The sequence below is a fragment of the Chelonia mydas genome, chromosome 4 (genome assembly GCF_015237465.2).
Source record: "Chelonia mydas isolate rCheMyd1 chromosome 4, rCheMyd1.pri.v2, whole genome shotgun sequence".
NCBI lineage: Eukaryota > Metazoa > Chordata > Testudines > Cheloniidae > Chelonia > Chelonia mydas.
Window position 1 is genome coordinate 92,271,275 of NC_057852.1, and position 24,071 is coordinate 92,295,345.

A 24,071-nucleotide genomic window follows, 5' to 3' on the forward strand; every position below is an offset into this window, starting at 1 on the left:
TATATTTGCCCTTTTCCAGTCTTCTGGAATGTCTCCCATCTTCCATGACTTTTCAAAGATAATTGCTAATGGCTCAGATATCTCCTCAGTCAGCTACTTGAGTATTCTAGGATGCATTTTATCAGGCCCTGGTGATTTGTAGACATTTAACTTGTCTAAGTAATTTTTGACTTGTTCTTTCCCTATTTTAGACTCTGATCCTACCTCATTTTCACTGGCATTCAGTATGTTAGACGTCCAATCGCCACCAAGCTTCTTGGTGAAAACTGAAACAAAGAAGTCATTAAGCATCTCTGCCATTTCCACATTTTCTGTTATTGTCTTTCTCCCGTCGTTGAGTGCCCAGCCTACTCTGTTCTTGGTTTTCCTCTTGCTTCTAATGTATTTGTAGAATGTTTTCTTGTTACTCTTTATGTCCCTAGCTAGTTTGATCTCATTTTGTGCCTTGGCCTTTCTAATTTTGTCCCTACATACTTGTGTTGTGTTTATATTCATCCTTTGTAATTTGACCGAGTTTCCACTTTTTGTAGGACTCTTTTCAGTTTTAGATCATTGAAGATCTCCTGATTAAGCCGGGGTGATCTCTTGCCATACTTCCTACCTTTCCTATGCAGTGGGATAGTTTGCTCTTGTGCCCTTAATAATGTCTCTCTGAAAACTGCCAACTGTCTTCAATTGTTTTTCCCCTTAGACTTGCTTCTCATGGACTCTCCACAGTGGGAGGGGCTCTCCCCTCAGTGGGCTCTCCCCAGGCGAACTCCCAGACAAACTCCCTCTGTTAATTATAGCCCTTGTGGTTGTGAATTGTCATTGGTCCCTGAGTCTACCGATACATTTCAAGGACTGATTATAACAAGTCCCAGCTGTAACCTGAAATCTCTTGTAGACCTATATTTTTAATGTATTAGCATCACTAAGTTTTTATTTGAATATCTTAGGAGTCTAGTCCAGTAAGAGTTCCCAGTTTTTAATGTCACTATTTGTGGTCCTATGCAGAGGAAGTAATAATTTTGTTACAGGTACTGTTTTGGAATAAAATTGTAGTATTTGGATATTACTTGAGGTGTAAAATATTATTCTCAAGGTTTGGTATACTAAATGCTCTCAAGTTTTACACTTGTTCATGGAAAAGGTATTTTGGAGCTGGGAGCCTGAAGAATTTGTCATAGTGAAATTGTGCATTTAAAAATTAGTATGTAGCAGCCACCCTGGTGTATTATAAATTTAACTATATCATTAACTAAAAGAGTTGTAGAAAAGCAGTGTGGGTTGATTTTAAATCAGCAAGTAGAAAGCCTCAATTTGAATAATTGATTTTAATCAACTTTTCCATTTGTACTTCAATTATCTTCTAAAGAAAGGTGTGTTCTCATTGGGTAACATAACCATTAAAACATAGAATCATAGAAGTGTAGGACTGGAAGGGACCTCAATAGGTCAACACATTGATTTACAATTAAATAGAGCCTTTACACTATATTTCACACATCTTTTTGCTACCTAGGAGGGTACACTATAACTATATACATCTATTTAAGCAGTTACATAGTTTAATACTTTCAGATTCTTCATTGTACATTTTGGTATGTTAGAAAATAGTGAATGACTTATTGCTTTATTAACTTTTGGCTCATGATTTGTATCAAGCAGCATTAGGGTGGTAACTGGAATTTAAACACACAACAGCATATAACATTTTATTTTTATTAAACAAAAGCTTAAATATTTTTTGGATACATATGCTTATGAAAATATATTTCACATTTACAACTGTATGAATTTATTGACTATAGTTAAGCACTCAGTTCCGTTAATAAAACTGATTATTTCTGTTTAGCCTGGGAAGATTTTTTCAAATATGCCTAAATGGAAGTGACTGGACTGTAAATTCCTGAAATGAGACAGGCTCCTAAGTTACTTAGGCTGACCTGTTGTGCCATATTTGTAAAGCTTAACCTCAAATGTTAGATGTGTTTTCTCTGATACTTTGAGTCAAAGGCTGCTTTTCTATATAAAGTTTCTGATAGAAGCTAATTTCATCATATTTTTTTTTATTTAAATGTTTTAAGAGATTATAAATTTAGGCCTTAACGTATTTTATATTACACTTATATTTTAAACAGCTTTATTTTTTAAACAAAATTTAAATATCAAAATAAAAAAAATTTAAATAAAATGATTGTATGACTTTTAAAAAAAAATCATACAGCTTTTTTTCAGGGTGGACAAAAATCTGTGTAGTTGATAACGTCTGTGTTGCTTTGCCGAACAGAATTAGTAAAAGTGTCCTTTTTCTTTTCTTGCCCATATCAGTCCAAAATGTAGGTTTGAGTACAAACGTTCTGAAACTCCCACTAGATACTACTGCTACTGTGGGAAGGTAGAAGATCCAGAGTTGGACCCATGGCTGGTACCTCACTCATGTGGCCAAGTATGTGAGAGGGAATTTAGACCTCCATGTGGACATAAGTGTCTACTGCTCTGTCACCCGGGTAAGTCCCTTCTATGCTATTGATTAACTGTTCACAATTAGTCATGAAAACTATCATGCTTAAAATCAATTATGACACTGGACTTAAAACTTTAATAAATAGGAGAGAGTGAATATTTGTGGGAAATTGCATTATTAAAAGTTATAAGTAAAAGTTATTGAACACTAATGAAAGGAGAATAAAATGAGTTATGGAGCTAGTGATGAAATGTTAATTTTGTTTCCTTTTAACCATTCTCAGGTCCTTGTCCTCCTTGCCCAAAGATGGTCACAATAGCCTGTTACTGTAAGAAGGCTAAACCAGTGCCGAGAAGGTGCAGTACTAAAGAATGGTCATGTCAGCTGCCATGTGGTCGAAAACTGCCATGTGGACAGCACAATTGTGAGAACCCTTGTCACCCAGGTAGACCTGATCTTCTTAATTGTTCAGAGTAGTTTTGCATTAGTTACTAAGAGTTGAAGCTTGCCTGTATGAACTAATTAAAAGGAAAAAATTATTGTAATTCTTCTCCCTCTGTCACCTCACAATTAAATCTATATTAATCACTTATTTTTAGGAGATTGTCAGTCTTGCCCACGAGTCAGTAAACAAAGGTGTGTCTGTGGTAGACAAATAGCAGAAAGACTTTGTGCATGTCCATTTTGGCAGTGTGAGCAGGTATGTTTCAGAAGTCTTTTTGTATTGTCTTTATCTTAAAGAAAACGGGCTACTTCCTATACTGGAAAATTGAAAAGTATTACCTGTTAAGAGTTTATTATTTAATTTTTAAGGTACGTGTTTTTAAACATACACACGCAAATCTAGGCAGCGGTCATGAAGACGGATACATTACATGGGTCCAATTCACTTTTGACATTAGTATTCACAGCTTTTTTGACTATGTTGGAATTCTGCTTGCTTATGACGGTAGTAAACTTTACTTTCAGTCCCCATCATTTTGAGTAACTTTTAGATTCTTTTGAGAGAAACTTCTGTTGCCATCTTAAACAAGTATGAAACACAGCTTAGTATGTGCTTTAGTGCTTTGTTTATTTACTAATAGCAACTATGAAAAACTTAATCAATTTTCTAAGAATGATTCAATATTTGTGGCTCAGAGCTACAACTGACACTGTAGATCGTAAAAACCTTAAATTGAAGGAAAGCAAAAGATGAGCGCTCTCATAAGACAATGCAGAAGCTCTGATTTTAATTTGTAGCTTAAGTCTACTTTCAAAGCTCAGGGGAAAAACTCCCTTCTCCTTCACAATCCCATTGGGTTTTGTGTCCTTTTATCTTGTTAAATTGCTCACTGTCAGCTGTTGAGGTATTATAGTTTTATTTTTTCTTTAAGGTATGTGGGAGAACTTTGCCTTGTGGTAATCACACATGTGAACAAGTTTGTCACTCTGGTCCCTGTGGCGAATGTCCTCGATCTGGGAAGAGGCCCTGTCCATGTGAGAAATCAAGTAAGGTTTTTTTTCTCTCATTGAGGCACATCTGTTTGCTGTAATAGGATTCAAACATTCCCCAACTAGTATGAATTTACAGGAGAATGTTGTAGCTCAGGTTTATAAATGTTTTTTACGGTAGTGATTGTCAACGACTTACTTCTGCAGTGCAGTTACTTAGCAGGTTCCAATAAGCAATGAAAGCTGCAAGTTTTATGTAACTTTCTTGCTTGATTCTTTACAAGTTTGATATTACTTAAACTATGATTTTATGATAGAGGTACTAACTTAATTCAATATATTTGTATATATTTTCTGTAGAGTTTCTTTAAAAATGAGAGGGTGAAGCTAGAAAATACAAGTCAAATTGTCAACTGCGTATCTAGATGTATCTTTGTGTGTGTTCTTTAGTACATGTGCTATCTTTTTTCTTTTAGTGTTTTTTTTGCCTTGTACGGAAGATGTACCTACTTGTGGAGATAGTTGTGACAAAGTTCTTGAATGTGGAATCCATAGGTGTTCGCAGCGTTGTCATCGAGGTCCCTGTGAAATTTGTAGACAGGTTAGTTTTTAATCTCTTCCAGCATGTGGCTTTTAAATACTTTGTAACTCTAATAAAGGTTTTTTGCCTCCTAAGAATCTGGCATATCTGTCACTAAAAGCATCCATCTAAGACAAGATTCTTGGGGTAAATGTGTTCAGAAAAATGCATTACACCCTGTCTGACCTAACCAGTTTCTAAAGACCATGTTAAAGGCAAGTTTGAACTGGTAGTTGAGCAAACTTAACTGGAAGTCCTGTGTGGGTAATGCCCATCTTCCACCATAAGAAAAGGAATATAGGCTACTAACATTGCTAAAGTGATGCTGAGAACTTTTTTAGGCCAAAATTTTAAAATATGTGGGTGGCAAAAAGGCTTTATTTTTTGTAAGTTTCCACTATTGAATTCTTTTTTTAGGCATTCCCTGGGAGGGTGTTAACCCAAATAAAATTTTTCCCAAGGCATGAGAATGTAGAAGTCAAACTGACTTCTTATTTATTTAGTCCAAGCTGAGTTAAATGTGAAAAACAAGCTGCATAAAAGACAAGTTAATAAAATGAATTTTTTTTAAAACTAGCTATTCATAATAGGTAAAGTTTTTAATTAACATGACCGAGAGGAAGGACTGTCTAGTGGTTAGGGCATTGGCTTGAGTACTAGGGACCCAGGTTCAGTTCCCTTCTCCACCACAGACTTTATGCAAGACACTTAGTCTGTCTGCCTCAATTTCCTATCTGTAAATTGTGAATAATAGTATTACCCTGGAGGCTTGTGAGAATGAATACATGAAAAGATTGTGAGGTGCTCAGATACTATAGTAATGGAGGCTATATAAGTACCTAAGATGTATGTTCGTTGCCCCTTTTATTTTTGGCACAACCTGGAGATCTGTGGTTCCGTTTAGAATTCTAGTGATAAGCTGGCTTGAAAACACTTTATGGCAATTTGGAAGGAGGTTTCCCTCCAACTTGCCATTGAAGGCATGCCTTCCCAACAACTGTACTGTCTATGATAAGGCTAATTGGACATGGCTCACTCAGAGCCACTTGATGTTGCTTCTGGTCTAGCAGAAGCACATGAGTTGAGGGCATTCCAAGGGACTAATTTACCCTCCCTTGATGTGTGTGTGCAGCACTGCAGTTCAGAGAGCATGGAAGTGATTTGTGTATTGAGCTCAGTGCCATAGTTCTATGCATGGCATTTTGCTACAACTAGAGACCATAAGGCCCACATTGTGGTTTTTAAAGAATATTCAGTTCTCCCTCTTAGTCATAGATGATTATGTTGAATTGCATTCCTTGAATTAAGCTTAAAAGTCGTGGCATCAGGAAAGAATCTGTTGGGATTATATCCTCTGTTTGGGTGCTGGGGTCTTTCACTCTGTCCTTTTATGTATGAAATGCTCTCTCAATTGATCTTTAAGGTTACTCCCCATCCTCTTTCCATTATCGCCTTCAGATAATCTCAGCTACAGTGCCTGTGGGATACTAGCTAATGTATGGTAGTTGGAAAGAGGGTCAGATAAGCTTGCTTATTTAATTTATTCATAAACTGTATATATTTGTATCCCCTTTCCCCACACCTTTGAGTCATTTCTTTTTGGGTTGTAAGCTGAGCAGAGACAGTGTCCTTATATGTTTCTATGGTGCCTAACACAATGCAGTCTCTGGGTGATACTGTAATAAAATTAGTCAGTTTGCCTTATGGTTCTTAGTAGAAAACTCTTTTTAACTTCCAACTATAATGTGTCGTCATTTTCTCCCCTCCCCCCCCACCCCAGGAAGTTGAAAAGCAGTGTCGTTGTGGAAAGCATACTAAACGCATGCCGTGTCATAAACCGTATCTGTGTGAGACAAAGTGTACAAAAATTCGTGATTGCCAGAAGCACCAATGTAAGAGAAAGGTGAGTGTTAAAATGTGTATTAACAGTACACTTACACAGCAATCATTAAAGTTCTAAATGTGGCTCTTTTTCAGTTTTTGGTCCAATTTTATATTCTTGTTGTACAAATGTAGCATTGCATCAACATACCTTTGTTTTACATTTGGAAGGCTTTCTTTCAACTGTAAGGGCTAGCTAATTAATAAATAAAAGCTCAATCTGCAGCATAGGGTAGTTTCTGTGGCAAATTCCAAAACCGAAGAACACAGGTTGCTTTAGCTATGCTGCTGGGAATATATTTTGATATTTTTCAGAGTAACAGCCGTGTTAGTCTGTATTCGCAAAAAGAAAAGGAGTACTTGTGGCACCTTAGAGACTAACCAATTTATTTGAGCATGAGCTTTCGTGAGCTACAGCTCACTTCATCGGATGCATCCGATGAAGTGAGCTGTAGCTCACGAAAGCTCATGCTCAAATAAATTGGTTAGTCTCTAAGGTGCCACAAGTACTCCTTTTCTTTTGATATTAACTATCTCCATTTTTCTGAAATAACTTTCCCCTTCTATTTCAGCATATGTTTTTTAAGGTTTAAATTGACAGTAAAGTTGTTCAAAAGTCTCAGAACATCTATAGCCTTTGCAAAAAGTGTCTCTTGTTGACCTGAGGGGCTAATTTGTTGGCAAGTTGTCTTTAGAGGGTACCTAGTAGATTTTGCAGCTTACTCAGCTTTAAGGGAGCTAGTCGCCAAGTAGATCAGCTTTTGCTTTCATTGGGACTTCAGTGCCTTAACTACCTTTTGTGACTTAGAAAATCTGCTTCTAAATGTTAATAGAAATAATATCCTCCCCACCTCCCTTTTTTGGTAGCTTGCCTATCAGATGTCCTCAGAAATCTCAGTGACCCAACCAGTCATTTTTAACGAAAATGACCAGATTGACTATGTGTTTTGAGTTGTGTGGGTGAATTTCTGGCTTGATTTTGGTTTATGGGTTTCTTTTCAGCAGTCTTAGTAGTAGTATTGTAGTATCCAGAATCTGTGAGGTGTTAGACAAACATAGGAAGGTGGAGTTTCTGACTCGAAGAGTCTACAAACTGGTGTTTGTTTTTTTTATTTCAAGCACACTTATTTTAAAGATGGTCTGCTGAGCAAAATTACTGTCTGCACTGCTACTGTATACTATACAAAGGCTGCCTCAGACACTTCAAAACTTTTTTCTAACACTTGAAATATCAGGGGTTAATTCCTCTTTTTTTGAAGGACCAGAATAATGTCACAAAAAGTTGTCATCTGAGTTGCAGCCTTCCCCTTCCTTCGTTCTCCCAACGAAGAGGAGATGAGATGCTGAGTCTTTACTTCTAATGTAAAAGACAAACAACCTTCATTCCTCAAAGTAAAAGAAAAATTTTAAGATTATCTATATGCATCATAAATGACGAAGGTACGGACATTTTTCAGCTCTGCAGTTCAGTTTTAAAAACTAGACTAGACAAAGCACAAGTAAATGTATTGTAAGGAGCAATCTTGAATTTTCAGTGGGGTAGACTAGGTGACCTAGTAATTCTCTTCTTTCTCTAAAGACGAACAAGAAATGTTGTAGTTAGCAGGGAGTTCCAGTTCCTTTGGGCCCTTTTCCTACCTTTGACTACTTATCCTCTAAATGTTAAAAGTAAATATTTCAGAAATAGAAGAGGTATTTTAGTATTGACATCTTTTAAGATGATGTGGGTGGGAGAACATGGAACAGCTAATGTATACCAATTACACATTTGGGTATTTGATCCCAATTAAAAAGAGATCCGTCAGGCAAAATTTGAAAATCTTTTTCATTTGAGTTACTTTTTAAAAATTTGGATTTGTCACACTGAGGTAAAGATAACTGATTTTTAGTTTTGACTGTCACACTCTTGAAGCATTTTAAAAATTTCAGTACAGTGAAGAGAACAAAGAGTTGCCATCTTTCAGTTGACCAAAAAAAAAGCCCAAGTTCCTTCTTTCTTCAGTTCTTTCACAGGGGGAGGGATTTCTGTCTCCTACCCTGGAGTCCATTCACTTGTTCTGCTTGATACATGTGTACTGGGCAGAACGGATAGTATTACACACTTGAGAATAAGCACAGTGAATGGACCACAAATCCCACAGGAGTGTAAGCAGTATTCCCATGCTGCAGGCACAGAGATGGTGGAAAAACAGATCTTGGAGAGTGCTGCGGGAGACCCAGCCTAATGACAATCAGTCACACAAACTGTGCAGTAATTAAGTCTAAAATGACTTCACAAGTCAGCCATGTGCAAAAGTATTCTAGATATTCATCTTAATAGGTGTGTGGGCTTTTTTTATTAGAAGATCTATATCTTGCTAATGTATTGAAATGACACTAGAAAGTCATTTGAAAGTGTCATCTTTTATTACAAGCGCTCAGTTTCTGTACTTCTACTGTCTCATATGAATGGGATTGTAAGAAGATGACATGTTGGAAATTATAAAATAGCCAGTTCCGTGGAATGTTTTTTTTATTTTATAGTGTTGTTCTGGAAACTGTCCACCTTGTGATCAACTCTGCGGACGGACTTTAGGGTGTAGAAATCACAAATGTCCTTCAGTTTGCCACAGAGGTAAGACTATGCTGAAAAATTCCTGTTGTGTTGATGCCTTTTTGTTGGAATATTGTTTCTGTTGGCACTAGAATGGGTTTTTTCCAACCATGCTGCCTGGAAGAATTGTCTTCCTTTCCTGGATGTCTGTCTGCCTCTTTGGGTAGGGATAAGTAAGGAACTGGTATTTGGATCTTCCCATTTTGCACAATGACAGCCAAGTCTCAGGGTTTCTTACCTGGTAACTTTTGTTTGACAGAGTTCCACTGAGAGGGAATACCTATCATAATAACTGTTTTGCTTTGAAAGAAAAACTAACCTACAAAAGTAACTGTGTTTATTGAATATGCAATGTGTGAGGCCTAGTTATGTCTACATATTGTTCATGTGGTCATGTTTGGTGGTTTCTAAAACACAATATGCAGTGGTTTTCAACCTTTTGGGGCTCATGAGCCATTTGTAAATGTTTATGGCCTGTTGAGAACCAGTAAATAGTCTGGGGGTGGTTTTGGTCGGATCCTGCCCTCCAGTGGGGGTTGGGTCCTGCCTGGCACTCACTCTACAGTGGCAGATCCTACGGCTCCTGTGCTGTGGGGCTGGCTGGGTGTGGCTCTCTGCTCCAGGCATTGCAAACTCCAGGATTGCAGTGCTTCTCAGGTTTGGCCCTGTCCTCCTGACTGGACTTGTGAGAGTGGAATTGTGATCTGGCTCATAGGGTTGCAGTGCTACTCATTAAAATTTGGCCTACCTGGACTCCTGTCGTCATGACAAGTGGGCTAAATGTGAGTGGCGCTTGGATTCCTATAGATTGCAATGCCGGGAGCAGGGAGGCAAGTCCAGCTAGCCCCATGGTAAAGGAGCTGCCACATGATCCTTTGAAACATTCTGGTGACCCCATTTTGGTTCTTGACCCATGGGCTGAGAAACCCTATGCTAGAGGGCTCCAATTTTTTATTTTTATTTTTTTTTATTGATAGAAGATGAGTGTGTTTGGTATTTTGCCGGTTAGAAAAAATAAAAACTAGTTACTAAACACATGACAAAGGAACCTAAGAAAAGTTCCCTCCAGCAACCCCAGATCCCAGTTACAAAGGAACATGAGATTGGCCATACTGGGTCAGACCAATGGTCCATCCAGCCCAGCATCCTGCCTTCCGGCAGTGGCTGGTGCCAGATGCTTCAAAGGGAATGAACAGAACAGGGCTATTTATTGAGTGATCCATCCCCTGTTATCCACTCTCAGCTTCTGGCAGTCAAAGGTGTAGGCTTGGTCTACACTACATACTTCAGTGTAACTACATCGCTCAGGGGTGGGAAAAATCCACAACCCTTAGTGATACTGACCTTAACCCTGCATGTAGACAGCCCTATGTTGACAGGAGAATTTCTCTTTCCAATATAGCTACTGCCTCTTGTGGAGGTTGACTTATTAAGCCGATGGGAGATCTGTCTCCTGTCAGCATAGGGCGTCTTCACCAGACACACCACCACTACAGCAGTGCCAATGTAAAGTTGTAGTGTAGACCTGCCCTTCGAGACACCCAGAGCATGGAATTGTCCCTGACGATCCTGGCTAATGCCATTGATGCCATTGATGGACCTATCCTCCATGAACTTATCCAGTTCTTTTTTGAATGCAGTTACCCTTTTGACCTTCACAACATCCCCTGGCAACAAGATCCACAGGTTGACTGTACGTTGTGTAAAGAAGTACAGTAACTCCTCGTTTAACGTTGTAGTTATGGTCCTGAAAAATGCGACTTTAAGCAAAATGATGTTAAGCGAATCCAATTTCCCCATAAGAATTAATGTAAATAGGGGAGGTTAGGTTCCAGGGAATTTTTTTTCATGAGACAAGACCGCGCGCGCACACACACAGAGTATAAGTTTTAAACAAACAATTTAATACTGGTACACCGCGATGATTGTGAACCTTGGTTGAGGTGGTGAAGTCAGAGGGTCGGATATTTCCCAGGGGATGCCTTACTGCTAAGTGATGAACTAGCAATTGGCTGAGCCCTCAAGGGTTAACTCATTGTTGTTAATGTAGCCTTACACTCTACAAGGCAGCACGAGCTCAGTGGTTTGAGCATTGGCCTGCTAAACCCAGGGTTGTGAGTTCAATCCTTGAGGGGGCCATTTGGGATCTGGGGCAAAAATTGGGGATTGGTCCTGCTTTAAGCAGGGGGTTGGACTAGATGACCTTCTGAGGTCCCTTCCAACCCTGGTATTCTATAATTCTGTGAATGGAGAGAGGGGAGACAGCAGACAAACACACACCATGTGTGTGTCTGTGTGAGAGAGAGATGCGCATTGCTCCTTTGAGGGTATGTCTACACTATGAAATTAGGTCAATCTTATAGAAGTAGATTTTTAGAAATCTATTTTATACAGTTGATTGCGTATGTCCACACTAAGCGCATTAAGTCGGCGAAGTGCGTCCTCACTACCGTGGCTAGCATCAACTTTCGGAGTGTTGCACTGTGGGTAGCTGTGCCACAGTTCCCTCAGTCTCCGCTGCCCATTGGAATTCTGGGTTGAGCTCCCAATGCCTGATGAGGCAAAAAGATTGTCGCAGGTGGTTTTGGGTACATGTCATCAGGCGCCCCTCCCTCCGTGAAAGCAACAGCAGACAATCGTTTCGCGCCTTTTTTCCGCACAGATGCCGTACTGCTGTCAGCAGACAGTGCAGTAGGACTGCTAACCATCGTCATCCACAGCTTCCACTGCAACTCTGCTCTTCTGGTGCCATGAATCCACCTCCCAGGTCCTCTTGTCGTTCTGTATAAATATCTATTCTCGTGGCATCCGTCGTCATCACCGCTTCCGCTGCAGCTCTGCTCTCCTGCAGACGCAATACCACAGCAAGCATGGAGCCCACTCAGCTCACCGCTGCTGTTGTGAGCATTGCAAACACCTCGCACGTTATCCTGCAGTATGTGCAGAACCTGCAAAAGCAGGTGAGGAGGCAACGACCGCACGATCACGATAGTGATGAGGACATGGACACAGACTTCTCTCAAAGCACGGGCCTTGGCAGTTTGGACATCATGGTGGTAATGAGGCAGGTTCATGCTGTGGAACGCTGATTCTGGGCCCGGGAAACAAGCACAGACTGGTGGGACCGCATAGTGTTGCAGGTCTGGGATGATTCCCAGTGGCTGCGAAACTTTCGCATGCGTAAGGGCACTTCCATGGAACTTTGTGACTTGCTTTCCCCTGCCCTGAAGCGCAAGAATACCAAGATGAGAGCAGCCCTCACAGTTGACAAGCAAGTGGCGATAGCCCTGTGGAAGCTTGCAACTCCAGACAGCTACCAGTCAGTCGGGAATCAATTTGGAGTGGGCAAATCTACTGTGGGGGCTGCTGTGATCCAAGTAGCCAATGCAATCACTGAGCTGCTGCTATCAAGGGTAGTGACTCTGGGAAATGTGCAGGTCATAGTGGATGGCTTTGCTGCAATGGGGTTCCCAAATTCTGGTGGGGCAATAGACGGAACGCATATCCCTATCTTGGGACCGGACCACCTTGACAGCCAGTACATAAACGGCAAGGGGTACTTTTCAATGGTGCTGCAAGCACTGGTGGATCACAAGGGACGTTTCACCGACATCAACGTGGGATGGCCGGGAAAGGAGCATGACGCTTGCATCTTCAGGAGCTCTGGTCTGTTTGAACAGCTGCAGGAAGGAACTTACTTCCCAGACCAGAAAATTATTGATGGGGATGATGAAATGCCTATAGTTATTCTTGGGGACCCAGCCTACCCGTTAATGCCTTGGCTCATGAAGCCATACACAGGCACCCTGGACTGAAGTAAGGAGCAGTTCAACTATAGGCTGAGCAAGTGCAGAATGGTGGTAGAATGTGCATTTGGATGTTTAAAAGCTCGCTGGTGCAGTTTACTGACTAGGTTAAACCTCAGCGAAATCAATATTCCCATTGTTGTTGCTGTGTGTTCCACAATATCTGTGAGAGTAAGGGGGAGAGATTTATAGCAGGGTGGGAGGTTGAGGAAAATCTCCTGGTGGCCGATTACACACAGCCAGACACCAGGGTGATTAGAAGAGCATAGCTGGGCGCCCTGCGCATCAGAGAAGCTTTGAAAACTTTTCATGACTGGCCAGGCTACGGTGTGACAGTTCTGTTTGTTTCTCCTTGATGAAAACCCGCCCTCTTGGTTCACTCTACTTCCCTGTAAGCCAACCGACCTCCCCCCTTTGATCACCGCTTTCAGAGGCAATAAAGTCATTATTGTTTCAAAATCATGCATTCGTTATTAATTCATCACACAAATAGGGGGAAAACTCGCAAGGTAGCCTGGGGGGGGGGTGTGAGGAGGGAAGCACTGGGTGGGGTGGTGGATGAGGGGAGGCGGGAAGGACAAGGCCACACTACAGTTCAAAACTTATTGAATGCCAGCCTTCTGTTGCTTGGGCAATCCTCTGGGGTGGAGTGGCTGGGTGCCCGTAGCCCCTTCTCCTCCCCCCCCCCCCCCCCCCCCCCGCAACCTTCTTGGGCGTTTGGCTGAGGAGGATATGGAACTTGGGGAGGAGGGCAGACAGTTATACAGGGGCTGCAGCGGCGGTCTGTGCTCCTGCTGCCTTTCCTGCAGCTCCACCAGATGCCTGAGCATGTCACTTTGCTCCCCCATTAGCCTCAGCATTGCATCCTGTCTCCTCTCATGGCGCTCCTCCCTCCTCTCATCGCGTTCATTTAACGCTTTCCTGGACTCTGCCTCCACTCATTCTGCTGAGCTCTTTCAGTGTGGGAGAACTGCATGAGCTCTGAGTACATTTCATTGCAAGTGCGTTTTTTTCACATTTTAATCTGCGCTAGCCTCTGGGACGGAGATTACAGGGGGAGCGTAGAAACATTTGCAGCTGTGGGAGGAAAAAGGGGAGAGTAATATTTAAAAAGATACATTTTAGAGAACAAAGGAAAGACTATTTCACACTGAATCAAGCGATTCACATTACATAGCACATGTGCTTTTGGTACAAGGTCGCATTTTGCCTCTTACATTGAGTGCCTGTCGGTTTGGTGTGAGACATCACACACAGTTGGCTGGGCAACAGAATTAGGCTTGCAGACAGCCATGGTAAGGCAAAGGGTTCAGCCTCTTCAACCTTCATAACATGGAACGGTTTCAAACAGCAGTGCCCTCCTTTCCCATACCAAGCAAAGCCCGTTGGGTTAGCCATTTAAAAGGAGGGGCTGCTGTTTTAGGGTGAATGTGCAGCACAACTGAACCCCCCCCCAATTCTCTGGGATAATCTCTTCACACCCACACTCCCCCCCCTCCCCCCCCAAACCGTGTGGCTAGTATCAGGGAAGATCTCTGTCGGCCGAACACGAACAGCTCACCATGAACGGGCCTTCTCCCACTGCGTGGCTAACAGCGGGGATGATTTCTTTTCAGCCAAAGGCAAACAGCCCAGCAGGAACAGGCACCCTCTGAATGTCCCCTTAAACAAATTTCCTGTATTCCAACCAGGTGACCATGAATGATATCACTCTCCTGAGGCTAACACAGAGTGTACCTCCAGGAGAGCTTCATGGAGATGTCCCTGGAGGATTTCCACTCCATCCCCAGACACGTAACAGACTTCTCCAGTAGCTATACTTGCTGTGAATGCATCCCAAGTCTTCAGAGCAAATTAATCATTAAACATAATTGCTTTTAAACCCTGAATTATATTTACAAAGGTACACTCACCAGAGGTGCCTTCTCTGGCTTCATGGTCCGGGAGCACGCCTTGGGAGGGTATTGGCTCCAGGGTGATGAACAGTTCCTAGCTGCTGGGGAAAAGGGATTCTCGGCTTGCCTGCTGTGCACTATCCTCAACCACCACCACCACCTCCTCCTCATCTTCCTCATCCACACAATCCTCATCCCTATTGCGTGAGACTCCCCCCTTGCAGGTGTCCACGGGTAGTGGTAGGGGCTCCCCTAGAATTGCATGCAGCTCATCATAGATGCGGCATGTATGGGGCTCTGACCCGGAGTGACGGTTTGCATCCTTTGGTTTTTGGTAGGCTTACCTCCGCTCCTTAACTTTCACGCGGCACTGCTGTGTGTCCCTGTTGTAGCCTCTGTCCATCATGCCCTTGGAGATTTTGGCAAATATATTGGCATTTTGTCTTTTGGAACGGAGTTCTGCCTGCACGGATTCTTCTCCCTATATGGCGATCAGATCCAGTACCTCCCGTTCGGTCCATGCTGGAGCTCTTTTGCAATTCTGGGACTCCATGGTCACCTGTGCTGATCAGCTCGCCATGCTGGCCAAACAGGAAATGAAATTCAAAAGTTCCTGGCCCTTTTCCTGTCTATCTGGCCAGTGCATCTGAGTTGATAGCACTGTCCAGAGCGGTCACAATGGAGCACTCTGGGATAGCTCCCGGAGGCCAATACTGTCGAATTGTGTCCACACTACCCCAAATTCGACCCAGAGAGGTTGATTTTAGCGCTACTCCCCTCGCCAGGGAGGAGTACAGAAATCGATTTTAAGAGCCCTTTAAGTCGACAAAACAGGTTTGGTTGTGTGGACAGGTGCAGGGTTAAATCGAACTAACGCTGCTAAATTCAACCTAAACTCGTAGTGTAGACCAGGGCTGAGTACGCTGACCCCACTCTTAAGTAAACTGCCCTTTTAAGATAATCAGCAAGCTGAGACAGCAGCTGCTGCTAGGAAGCGCCCTCCGTCCTGAGCCCTGTCGTGTGTGTGTGTCCCCTTGCTCTATGGAAGGAAGGGTAAGCAGGGTGCAGGAACAGGGCAGAGGGGGACACCCTGACTTTAGTCCCTCTATTCTCTCTCCCGCATGCCCCCCCCCCCCCACACACACACACAAACATGCTCTTCCTCCCCCACACAGCAAGCAGGAGGCTCTGGAGAGCAGCTCCAAGGCAGAGGGCAGGAGCAGCGCATGGCAGTGCAGAGAGGGACAGCTGAACTGTCTGCAGTTGATAGCCTGCTGGGCCCACCCACGGAACTCAGGGGAATGGGGAGCTGATGGGAGGACTGCCGGTCCACCCTGGTTCCAAGCCCCCACCAGCTAGCTGCAATGGGCTGCTCTTCCTGCAAGCAGTGGACAAAGCAGGCTGCTGCCGAACGACATTATAAGGGAGCATTGCACAACTTTAAACGAGCATGTTCCCTAATTGATCTGCAGCGTAACAAGGATATTGGATATTAGGAAAAACTTTTTTCACTAGGAGGGTGGTGAAGCACTGGAATGGGTTACCTAGAGAGGTGGTGGAATCTCCTTTCTTAGAGGTTTTTAAGGTCAGGCTTGACAAAGCCCTGGCTGGGACAATTTAATTGGGGATTGGTCCTGCTTTGAGCAGGGGGTTGGACTAGATGACCTCCTGAGGTCCCTTCAAACCCTGATATTCTATGAAACAATGTTAACCGGGACGACTGTAAGTGAGGAGTTACTGTATTTTTGTTTTTGTTTTTGTTTTTTTTAAATCTGCTGCCTATTAATTTCATTGGTTCTTGTATTATGTGAAGGGGTAAATAATACTTCCTTATTGACTTTCTCCATACCAGTCCTGATTTTATTGGTCTCCGCTCTTAGTCCTCTCTTTTTCAAGATGAGAAGTGCAAGTCTTTTTAATCTCTCCAAATATGGAAGCTGTTCCATACCCCTAACCATTTTTGTTGCCCTTCTCTGTACTTTTTCCAATTCTAATGTGTCTTTTTGGAGATGGGGAGATCAGAGATGCACACCGTATTCAAGGTGTGGACATATCATGCATTTATATAGTGCCGTTATAATTTCTGTCCTCTTATCTGTCGCTTTCCTAATGGTTCCTAACATTTTTAGCTTTTTTAACTGCTGCTACACATTGAGGCAGATATTTTCAGAGAACTGTCCACGATTACTCCAAGATCTTTTTTTTGAGTGGTAACACCTAATTTAGAGCCTATCATTTTGTTTGTGTAATTGGGTTTAGTTTTCCAACGTGCATTACTTAGCATTTTCAACACTAAATTTCATCTGCCATTTTGTTGCCCAATCACTCAGTGTAGCGTGATCCCTTTGTAACTCTTCACATTTAGCTTTAAACTTAATTATTTTGAATAATTTTGTATTGTGAGAAAACTTTGCCACCTCACTGTTTATCCCTTTTTTCCATTTATGACTGTGTTGAACAGCTCTGGTCCCAGTACAGATCCTTCAGGGACTCCACTATTAACCTCTCTCCACTGTAAAAGCTGATGATTTATTCCTGCCCTTTGTTCCCTGTCTTTTAACCATTTACTGATCCATGAGAGAACCTTCCCTTTTATCCCATGATTGCTTACTTTGCTTAGAATCCATTGGAGCTGGACTTGTCAAAGGCTTTTTGAAAATCTAAGTATACTATATGCACTGGATCACCCTTGTCCACATGCTTGTTGACACACACCCCCCCCCTTAAAGAATTCTAAAAGATTTCCCTTTGCAAAAGCCATGTTGACTGTTTTTCCACATATTGTGTTCATCTATGTATCTGGTAATTCTGTACTTAAGTATAGGTTTCCATCAGTTTGCCTGGTACTGCAGTTAGGATTAATAGCCTGTAGTTGCCAGGATCCTCTCTGGAGGCTTTTATAAAAATTGGTATTACATTAGCTATCTTCCAATCATTTCATACAGAGGCTAATTTAAGTGATGGGTTCTGCAATTCCATATCAGAGCTCCTTCAGAACTCTTGGGTGAAAGAAAAAGACAAGAACAATAACAAATTACCTGGCAGCTTTTGTCATTATTAAGCTGTCTCTCTTATATTGACTAGAGTCTGCAGTCTGTCAGAGCTATCTCTGTGTGTGATGTGCCCCTCAGAAGGAATATAGCATTAGCCTGAACTCCAGCTCAGTTATAGTTCAGCTTGCAGTTTCATTGTTATGGTGTGCTAGTAGGTTCCAAAACTGTGGAAACCCTAATTTTGTTCTGTGGGGAAAAACAGGGTGTTACTGCTACCTCAGTAGTTTGTACTAGTGCAGCCAAATTGCAGAAAATAAGTTGTGCGAACCATTTTATATTTTTTTAAAACAGTAAGCGAATAATAGTTAAGGCTATGTTTTAGTCATGGGTATTTTTGGTAGTCATGGACAGGTCACAGGCCGTAAACAAAAATTCATGGGCCTGTGACCTGTCCATGACTTTTACTAAAAATACCCACCCTGACTAAAACTTGGGCGGGTGGAGGCGATCCGGGGGTGCTGCGGGTGCTGGGCGGGGTGGCCTGGGACTCCTGCTGGTGCTGGGGGGAGGGGTTGGCAGGGCTGGCAGGGGGCTTCCTACTCGGTTCATGTCCCTGCAGCTCATAGGCGACGGAGGCAGGGGCCATACAGGGGCTCCGCTGCTTCCGCCACAAGTTCTGGGTGTGGGCTCAGGCAGCGCATGGTGCGGAGACCCCTCTGCTGCCTAGGAGCTGCAAGGGGACCATGCCAGTGAGAACTGGGGAGTCCCCCACCCTAAAGTAAGCGCCCCCTGCAGTCCTCCGCCCCTAGCCCTGAGCACTCTCCCACACACACCCAAACTGCTGCTGCTGGCCCTGCGGCTGCCCAGCTCAGGCAGCCCTTGAGCCAGCACCAGCCACTGTAGAAGTCATGGAGGTCACGGAAAGTAATGGAATCCATGACAGACTCTTAGCCTTAATAATAGTGCATACACTAATTAGTCTGTTATATGTTAGACTCTTTAACTTTTGGCTTAAATTGAATAATAAAAATCCAATGTGACTGATGCATCTTGCAGCCTGGTTAAAATTATTTTATACTAATATCATATTCCACTTTCTACTGCCTGTCATCACATAGTATGTGGATGTCCAGGGAAAAACACATGAGGTAGAAGCAAAACTTTGAGATCTGATCATTTATAGGTGCTGTGAAATACGAATAAAATTCATATGCCAGTTCTGATTTATCATAATAGTATCGTAGTCACATGAACACATTAGTGTCACATGTTAATGTCTTCTACTATAACTTAGTAATTGTTAAAACAGCATATCTAGATTTACTAATATATGCACATACACTAAATTTTATACACCAAAACCTCTAAAATATGTTAGTAAAAAAGTGTGTGTGTGTGTATATATATGTGTATACATGCACACGCACACACCCCATATATATTTCCATAATGGCCACTTCATTTCAGAAAGCCTTTGAACTCCTTACGTTTTTACAGGAATGTCATAAAATGAGGTTTGGCCTTAAAGTTTTATTGTTCTATGGATGGCTAAAACACGGGTTGTTTACTTTAATTTATGAATTAAGGGATGTTGTGAGATTACTTCTTAAATTAATTAATTCCTTTGCACATTAAGAGATGCATTAGTGGCTGTGTTGGGATCAATAGTGTTTGCTGAAAGATGATAAATTCTCCAAAACAATTTTGGAGACGTTTATTTTGCAGACACTCGGGTTTATGGTCTCACTTTGCTGTCCAAACTTTAATTGTATAGCTTCTTAGTGTGGGAAAAGTTTGTTCCTTTTAGTATTATTTATGTAGGTTTCTCTGTCAATGTATAGCTTATTCTGTGTCACAAATTGAGAGCTCTGTTTTGATACTAAGTATATTTTAAGACATTTTTGGAGTGTTAAATCTTGTTTCCAACTTTATTAGTGTAGTGTTTTAACACAGGCTTATTCAAAGTGTTAAATAGAAATATAAACAAAGAGAACTGGGAATAAAGAACAGGAGGTCATTCATTTATGGTTTGGAATGTGTGGAGACTTTAAGTGGCCTTTTCTTTATTTCTTGCCTGACAACCATGCATTTTTGTTTGAAGGGAACAAGATAACATTCATGTAGTTAGAAAACTGCTAGTTCAGGATGCAGGGAAGGATATTAAAATGGTTTAGAACATTTTCAGTTGAAAATAACTTGGTCTAAAATCAGGTCTTCAAGTTTAAATGCAAAAATACATTATTCTAGTGCAAGCTATTTCATAGTATCATTACCTTATAACTGCAGAGTAAAAGACTATCAGGATGTCTATTTTGCTTCAGTTTTCACTAAAAAAAAGTTAATTGTGAGTATGACCAGATAATTAACACAATATGCATTAACAAGGGGAAAGGAAAGCAAGTCAAAATAGGGAGGGAATAATAGGTTAAAGAATATTTAGGTAAGGTAGACGTATTCAAATTGGCAGAGTCTGATAAAATTGATCCTACAGTACTTAAGGAACTAGCTGAAGCAGTCTTGGAACCATTAACGATTGTCGTTGAGAACTCAGGGAGAACAGATGAGTTCCTAGAGAACTAGAGAAGGGCCAATATACTACCAAGCTTTAAAAAGGGGAACAAAGAGGACCTGGAGAATTATAGACCTGTGAGACCTGGAAAAATCTGGAACAAATTATTAAACAGGTCCGTTTTCTAGCACTGACGAGAAGTAGTGTTAAACAAGTGTTAACCATTTGTGCTGGAAATGGCCCAACTTGATTATCATACACATTGTAAGGAGAGTGATCACTTTAGATAAGCTATTACCAACAGGAGGGTGGGGTGGGGGGAGGTATTTTTTCATGCTTTGTGTGTATAAAAAGATCTTCTACACTTTCCACAGTATGCATCCGATGAAGTGAGCTGTAGCTCACGAAAGCTTATGCTCAAATAAATTGGTTAGTCTCTAAGGTGCCACTCCTTTTTCTTTTTGCGAATACAGACTAACACGGCTGTTACTCTGAAACCTGTTAAACAAGGAGTGATTCCTCGAGTATTTTTTGTTCTTTCTTTCTTTTTTACACTGTTCCCTAATGTATGTATGTTCTTCCTACCTAAACCATGTAAACTTTATTTTCACTTTTAAATTATAAAAACATCATGGTGCTGAATGCAAGAGTAACTGCAGAGTTAACACTCTTGATGCTCTGTGTACTGAGGGAGGGAAGAGCACTGACCTCGGGAATACCACTGTTTTAATGAGTGCAAGACAGATGAGAAAATGCTTCAAACCCTGGCAAAGTACTTTTTATGCATTAGCATGGTACTGTTTGCTGCCCTCTTTTGTTGACAGCAAAAATGTCCTTCCCAAAGAAAATGGCACTAGTCCCTTTCATCACTAACTTGGGTGTGTCCGTTTCTGCTGCTGCATAGCTGATAGGGCAGTTCCAGAATCTTTTGCATGCACGATGGCTATCACCTGTTCTTCACGGAAAGGTGCATTTGTCAGCTGAAAAGTGACAGAAGTAGGCAGAAATATGAATGACCCTCTGAAGTATGTATTAAACATAGGAATGCAAAATGTGGAAAGCCGCAAATGTGTCAAATCTTGTATCTGCCCCTTCCATTTTTCTAGAAATGCTAGTATTTGTCCCCATTGATGCAAATATTTAAATAAGTTGTACACGCATTATCCAGAGTCTGAGGTGTAGTCTTGCCATAGAGCTTTTAATTTTTTATAAAAACTGGACACTTGCATATCCTTTTTGGGCAGTTTGTTTGTGTTGTCAGTGAGAGGACTCCTGATTCTAGAAATATTGCATCTCCGATACCATTGAGACAGCCAGGATTATCCGCAAAGTTATATCCTCATTAATGGTTTTAAACTATACATATTTTTTCATAAACTTAACAAGAAAATAGAGTTACAGATATTGGGTGGAAACCTGAATCTTTCCATCTCTGCAGCTGCTTTCTTATGCAATGGATGTCAGGAGTGGCACACACAATAAAACTTTACATTCGGTATTTGATAAATAAAATGAGTGGAAGAGTCTTAAAAAAAGATGTTTTAACCTTCTCTGATCTTTACCTTTTTAATTTTGAAATATGTATTAGTATTTCCTAATATGAATCATTTAAAAAGGAGGAAGACTTATTAGATTGGTGCATTTTATCAGCCTCTGTGCAGTTAAGCAACAAATTTGCATTTTTGTCAAGCATGATAAAAGTTGCAAAATGGCATCTTATAAATGTCAGAAATCTGATTTTCTTTGTTGACCTTTCAGAAATTGATGAAAGGCTATAATCTGTCTTCACATTCATAAGAGTCTGTGAAATATAAATAGCATTATGTAAATGCCATTTGGTCAGGATGACTTGTCTTGCATTGATGATACTGCCTTGCATTTTAAGTCTACAAATTGAACTTTTCTTTCTTGGATAGTAGTTATATCACTATAGAACAGTCAAACTTAATGTTTGTTTCAAACGTCTGAAATTGTCTCTTCAAATTGGTTCTTGAAACTTTGAATCGAGATGCAAGTGTAACATCAGGCTTTTTTTCTTCAGACCATGCAGCGTAGACAGATTAGTACAAAAAGGTTCCCAAATTCAGAATTGTGGTGATTACCATTTTAGAAGCAATGGGATATTTTGACTATCACTCTGTTCATGTATTTGTTTTAGGTAGTTGCTACCCATGCCCAGAGACAGTAGATGTGTTGTGCAATTGCGGTAAAACTGTTCTCAAAGTTCCCTGTGGCAGAGAACGTAGCACCAAGCCTCCAAAATGCAAAGAGCTATGCAGGTTGGTACAGAAGACTTATGCGCACACATTAATTTCCAGTTCTTTGGATGACTTAAAGGATTTGAATGCATCTAAATACTTACTTGCTGCTATTTCTGTGCGTTAGGATGCATTATGTCAGATTTGTGGTATGTAAGACCATTGTCTTCCAAGGATTGTTTTTATACTCCTCTGTACCAGATGATTGCATCAATGTCCTTTGCACTCCGATTCCCCCTTTAGTTGGCTGGCTCTTATTCTTCTGTCCTCAGAAGACTGCATCTCTTTGGAGCTCAACAATTCTCCTTCTTAATTGGTCAGAGTTGTTGATGTTGAGGAGTAAAGGCCATGTTCTCATTTTTACAATTGAAGTATGGTTTTAGTGGTTTATACCTTGCATTACTGAAATCTTTTCATTTGCCAATAGAGCTGGCATTTTAAAAAAAAATCTGTATATGATATGAAAGTACACTGAAATCAGTGGCCTTTGGGTATGGGAAGAGGAAAACACACTGAAATCCATAGAAAATTTATTTTATTGATTTGAATGTGCTCGTTTTAAAGCTTAATAGCTTGATAGGCTTTTGTGTGGCATAGGCCTAAAAACAATTTGGTCAACTATCTTTGTTCAAGGAAAACAGTTTTAATAATTAAGTACATATATATTTAAATGGTTTAATGGTTCTATTGAATTGTTAGAAAGATCCAGCTTGACTGTCTCACTATGAAGTTAAAATAAATAATGTTAAAGGAAAACTATTTGCTTGCAGTTATTTTTTTCAGTCCTCTTCTACCATTATGGAACAGCGCAGGACATACAGTGTCATGGCTCTACCTCAAAGAGGCAAAGAATCTGTCAAACTATAAATAAGGTCACAGTCCTGCCTTCTTAGGAAGTGACTTTCTGCAGGAGAGTTAGAGAACTGAAGGAAAGAGATTTAAGTATATAAGGGAGCATCTCATCTTATGGAAAAAGAGTGAGATGTAATATGGGAGAGACAGTAACACAAGAAATTGCCAATGAGTAACTTCTTTTGTATATCGCTCTTCTTTCACCCCAGCAGTAGGGACAGTCACTGACGCACAGCAAACTTTATAGCACTACCATATGAAAGAGATCTTAACTTATTACCCTGTGAAGAACTGCGTCTGAAGGAACAGTTCTCAGATATGGACAGATCTGGATTGACAGCACTTTACCACTTGTAGAGAAGACTGCACTGCTTCTTAAACACCTTTGAAATGGGGTCTTCAACTCTCAGTCTGGGGAGTGGCTGTGACTAGCAGACTGATCTTTGACCAGTTTGTGACCCTGGTGTTTTACTTGCTCATGGGCAAGGAAGATACTGTCTGGTGGTGATGGATTTATGACAGTTCTCAAAATAATTGCTACACCTCTCTGAATGCTTGTGAATGAGACACAAAGAATGTCAGCCTGTTTATCTGGGAAGTGAAGTCTGTCTGGGAAAAGCAGAATTTGGCAGAGTGGGAAAATGATAGTTTGATGTGATTCGAAGGTTGACCCAATCTGCCAGCAGGCTCATCAGCTCCTGAAACCAGGGGTGTCTGTCTCACCAAGAGACTAACAGTATTATCTCTTCTTTGTCCTGTTTCACCACCTTAAGCACTGAGGGGAGTGGGAGGAGTAAGGTTGTGGGGAGCAGAATCTTGGC

At 41.2% G+C, this 24,071-nt stretch overlaps 1 protein-coding gene across 2 annotated transcripts in view; it reads left to right on the forward strand.

Annotated features, from left to right (window-relative positions):
- The window catches only part of NFXL1 (nuclear transcription factor, X-box binding like 1), an 88,185-nt gene that overhangs the window by 13,352 nt on the left and 50,762 nt on the right, over positions 1-24,071 (forward strand). For both annotated transcript variants that reach the window (XM_037897836.2, XM_037897837.2), the window contains exons 5-12: positions 2,314-2,492; positions 2,733-2,894; positions 3,049-3,149; positions 3,826-3,940; positions 4,360-4,484; positions 6,244-6,366; positions 8,868-8,958; positions 22,299-22,419. In XM_037897836.2, coding sequence (XP_037753764.1) covers positions 2,314-2,492; positions 2,733-2,894; positions 3,049-3,149; positions 3,826-3,940; positions 4,360-4,484; positions 6,244-6,366; positions 8,868-8,958; positions 22,299-22,419 — 1,017 coding nt within the window. The remainder of the gene's footprint in view (positions 1-2,313; positions 2,493-2,732; positions 2,895-3,048; positions 3,150-3,825; positions 3,941-4,359; positions 4,485-6,243; positions 6,367-8,867; positions 8,959-22,298; positions 22,420-24,071) is intronic.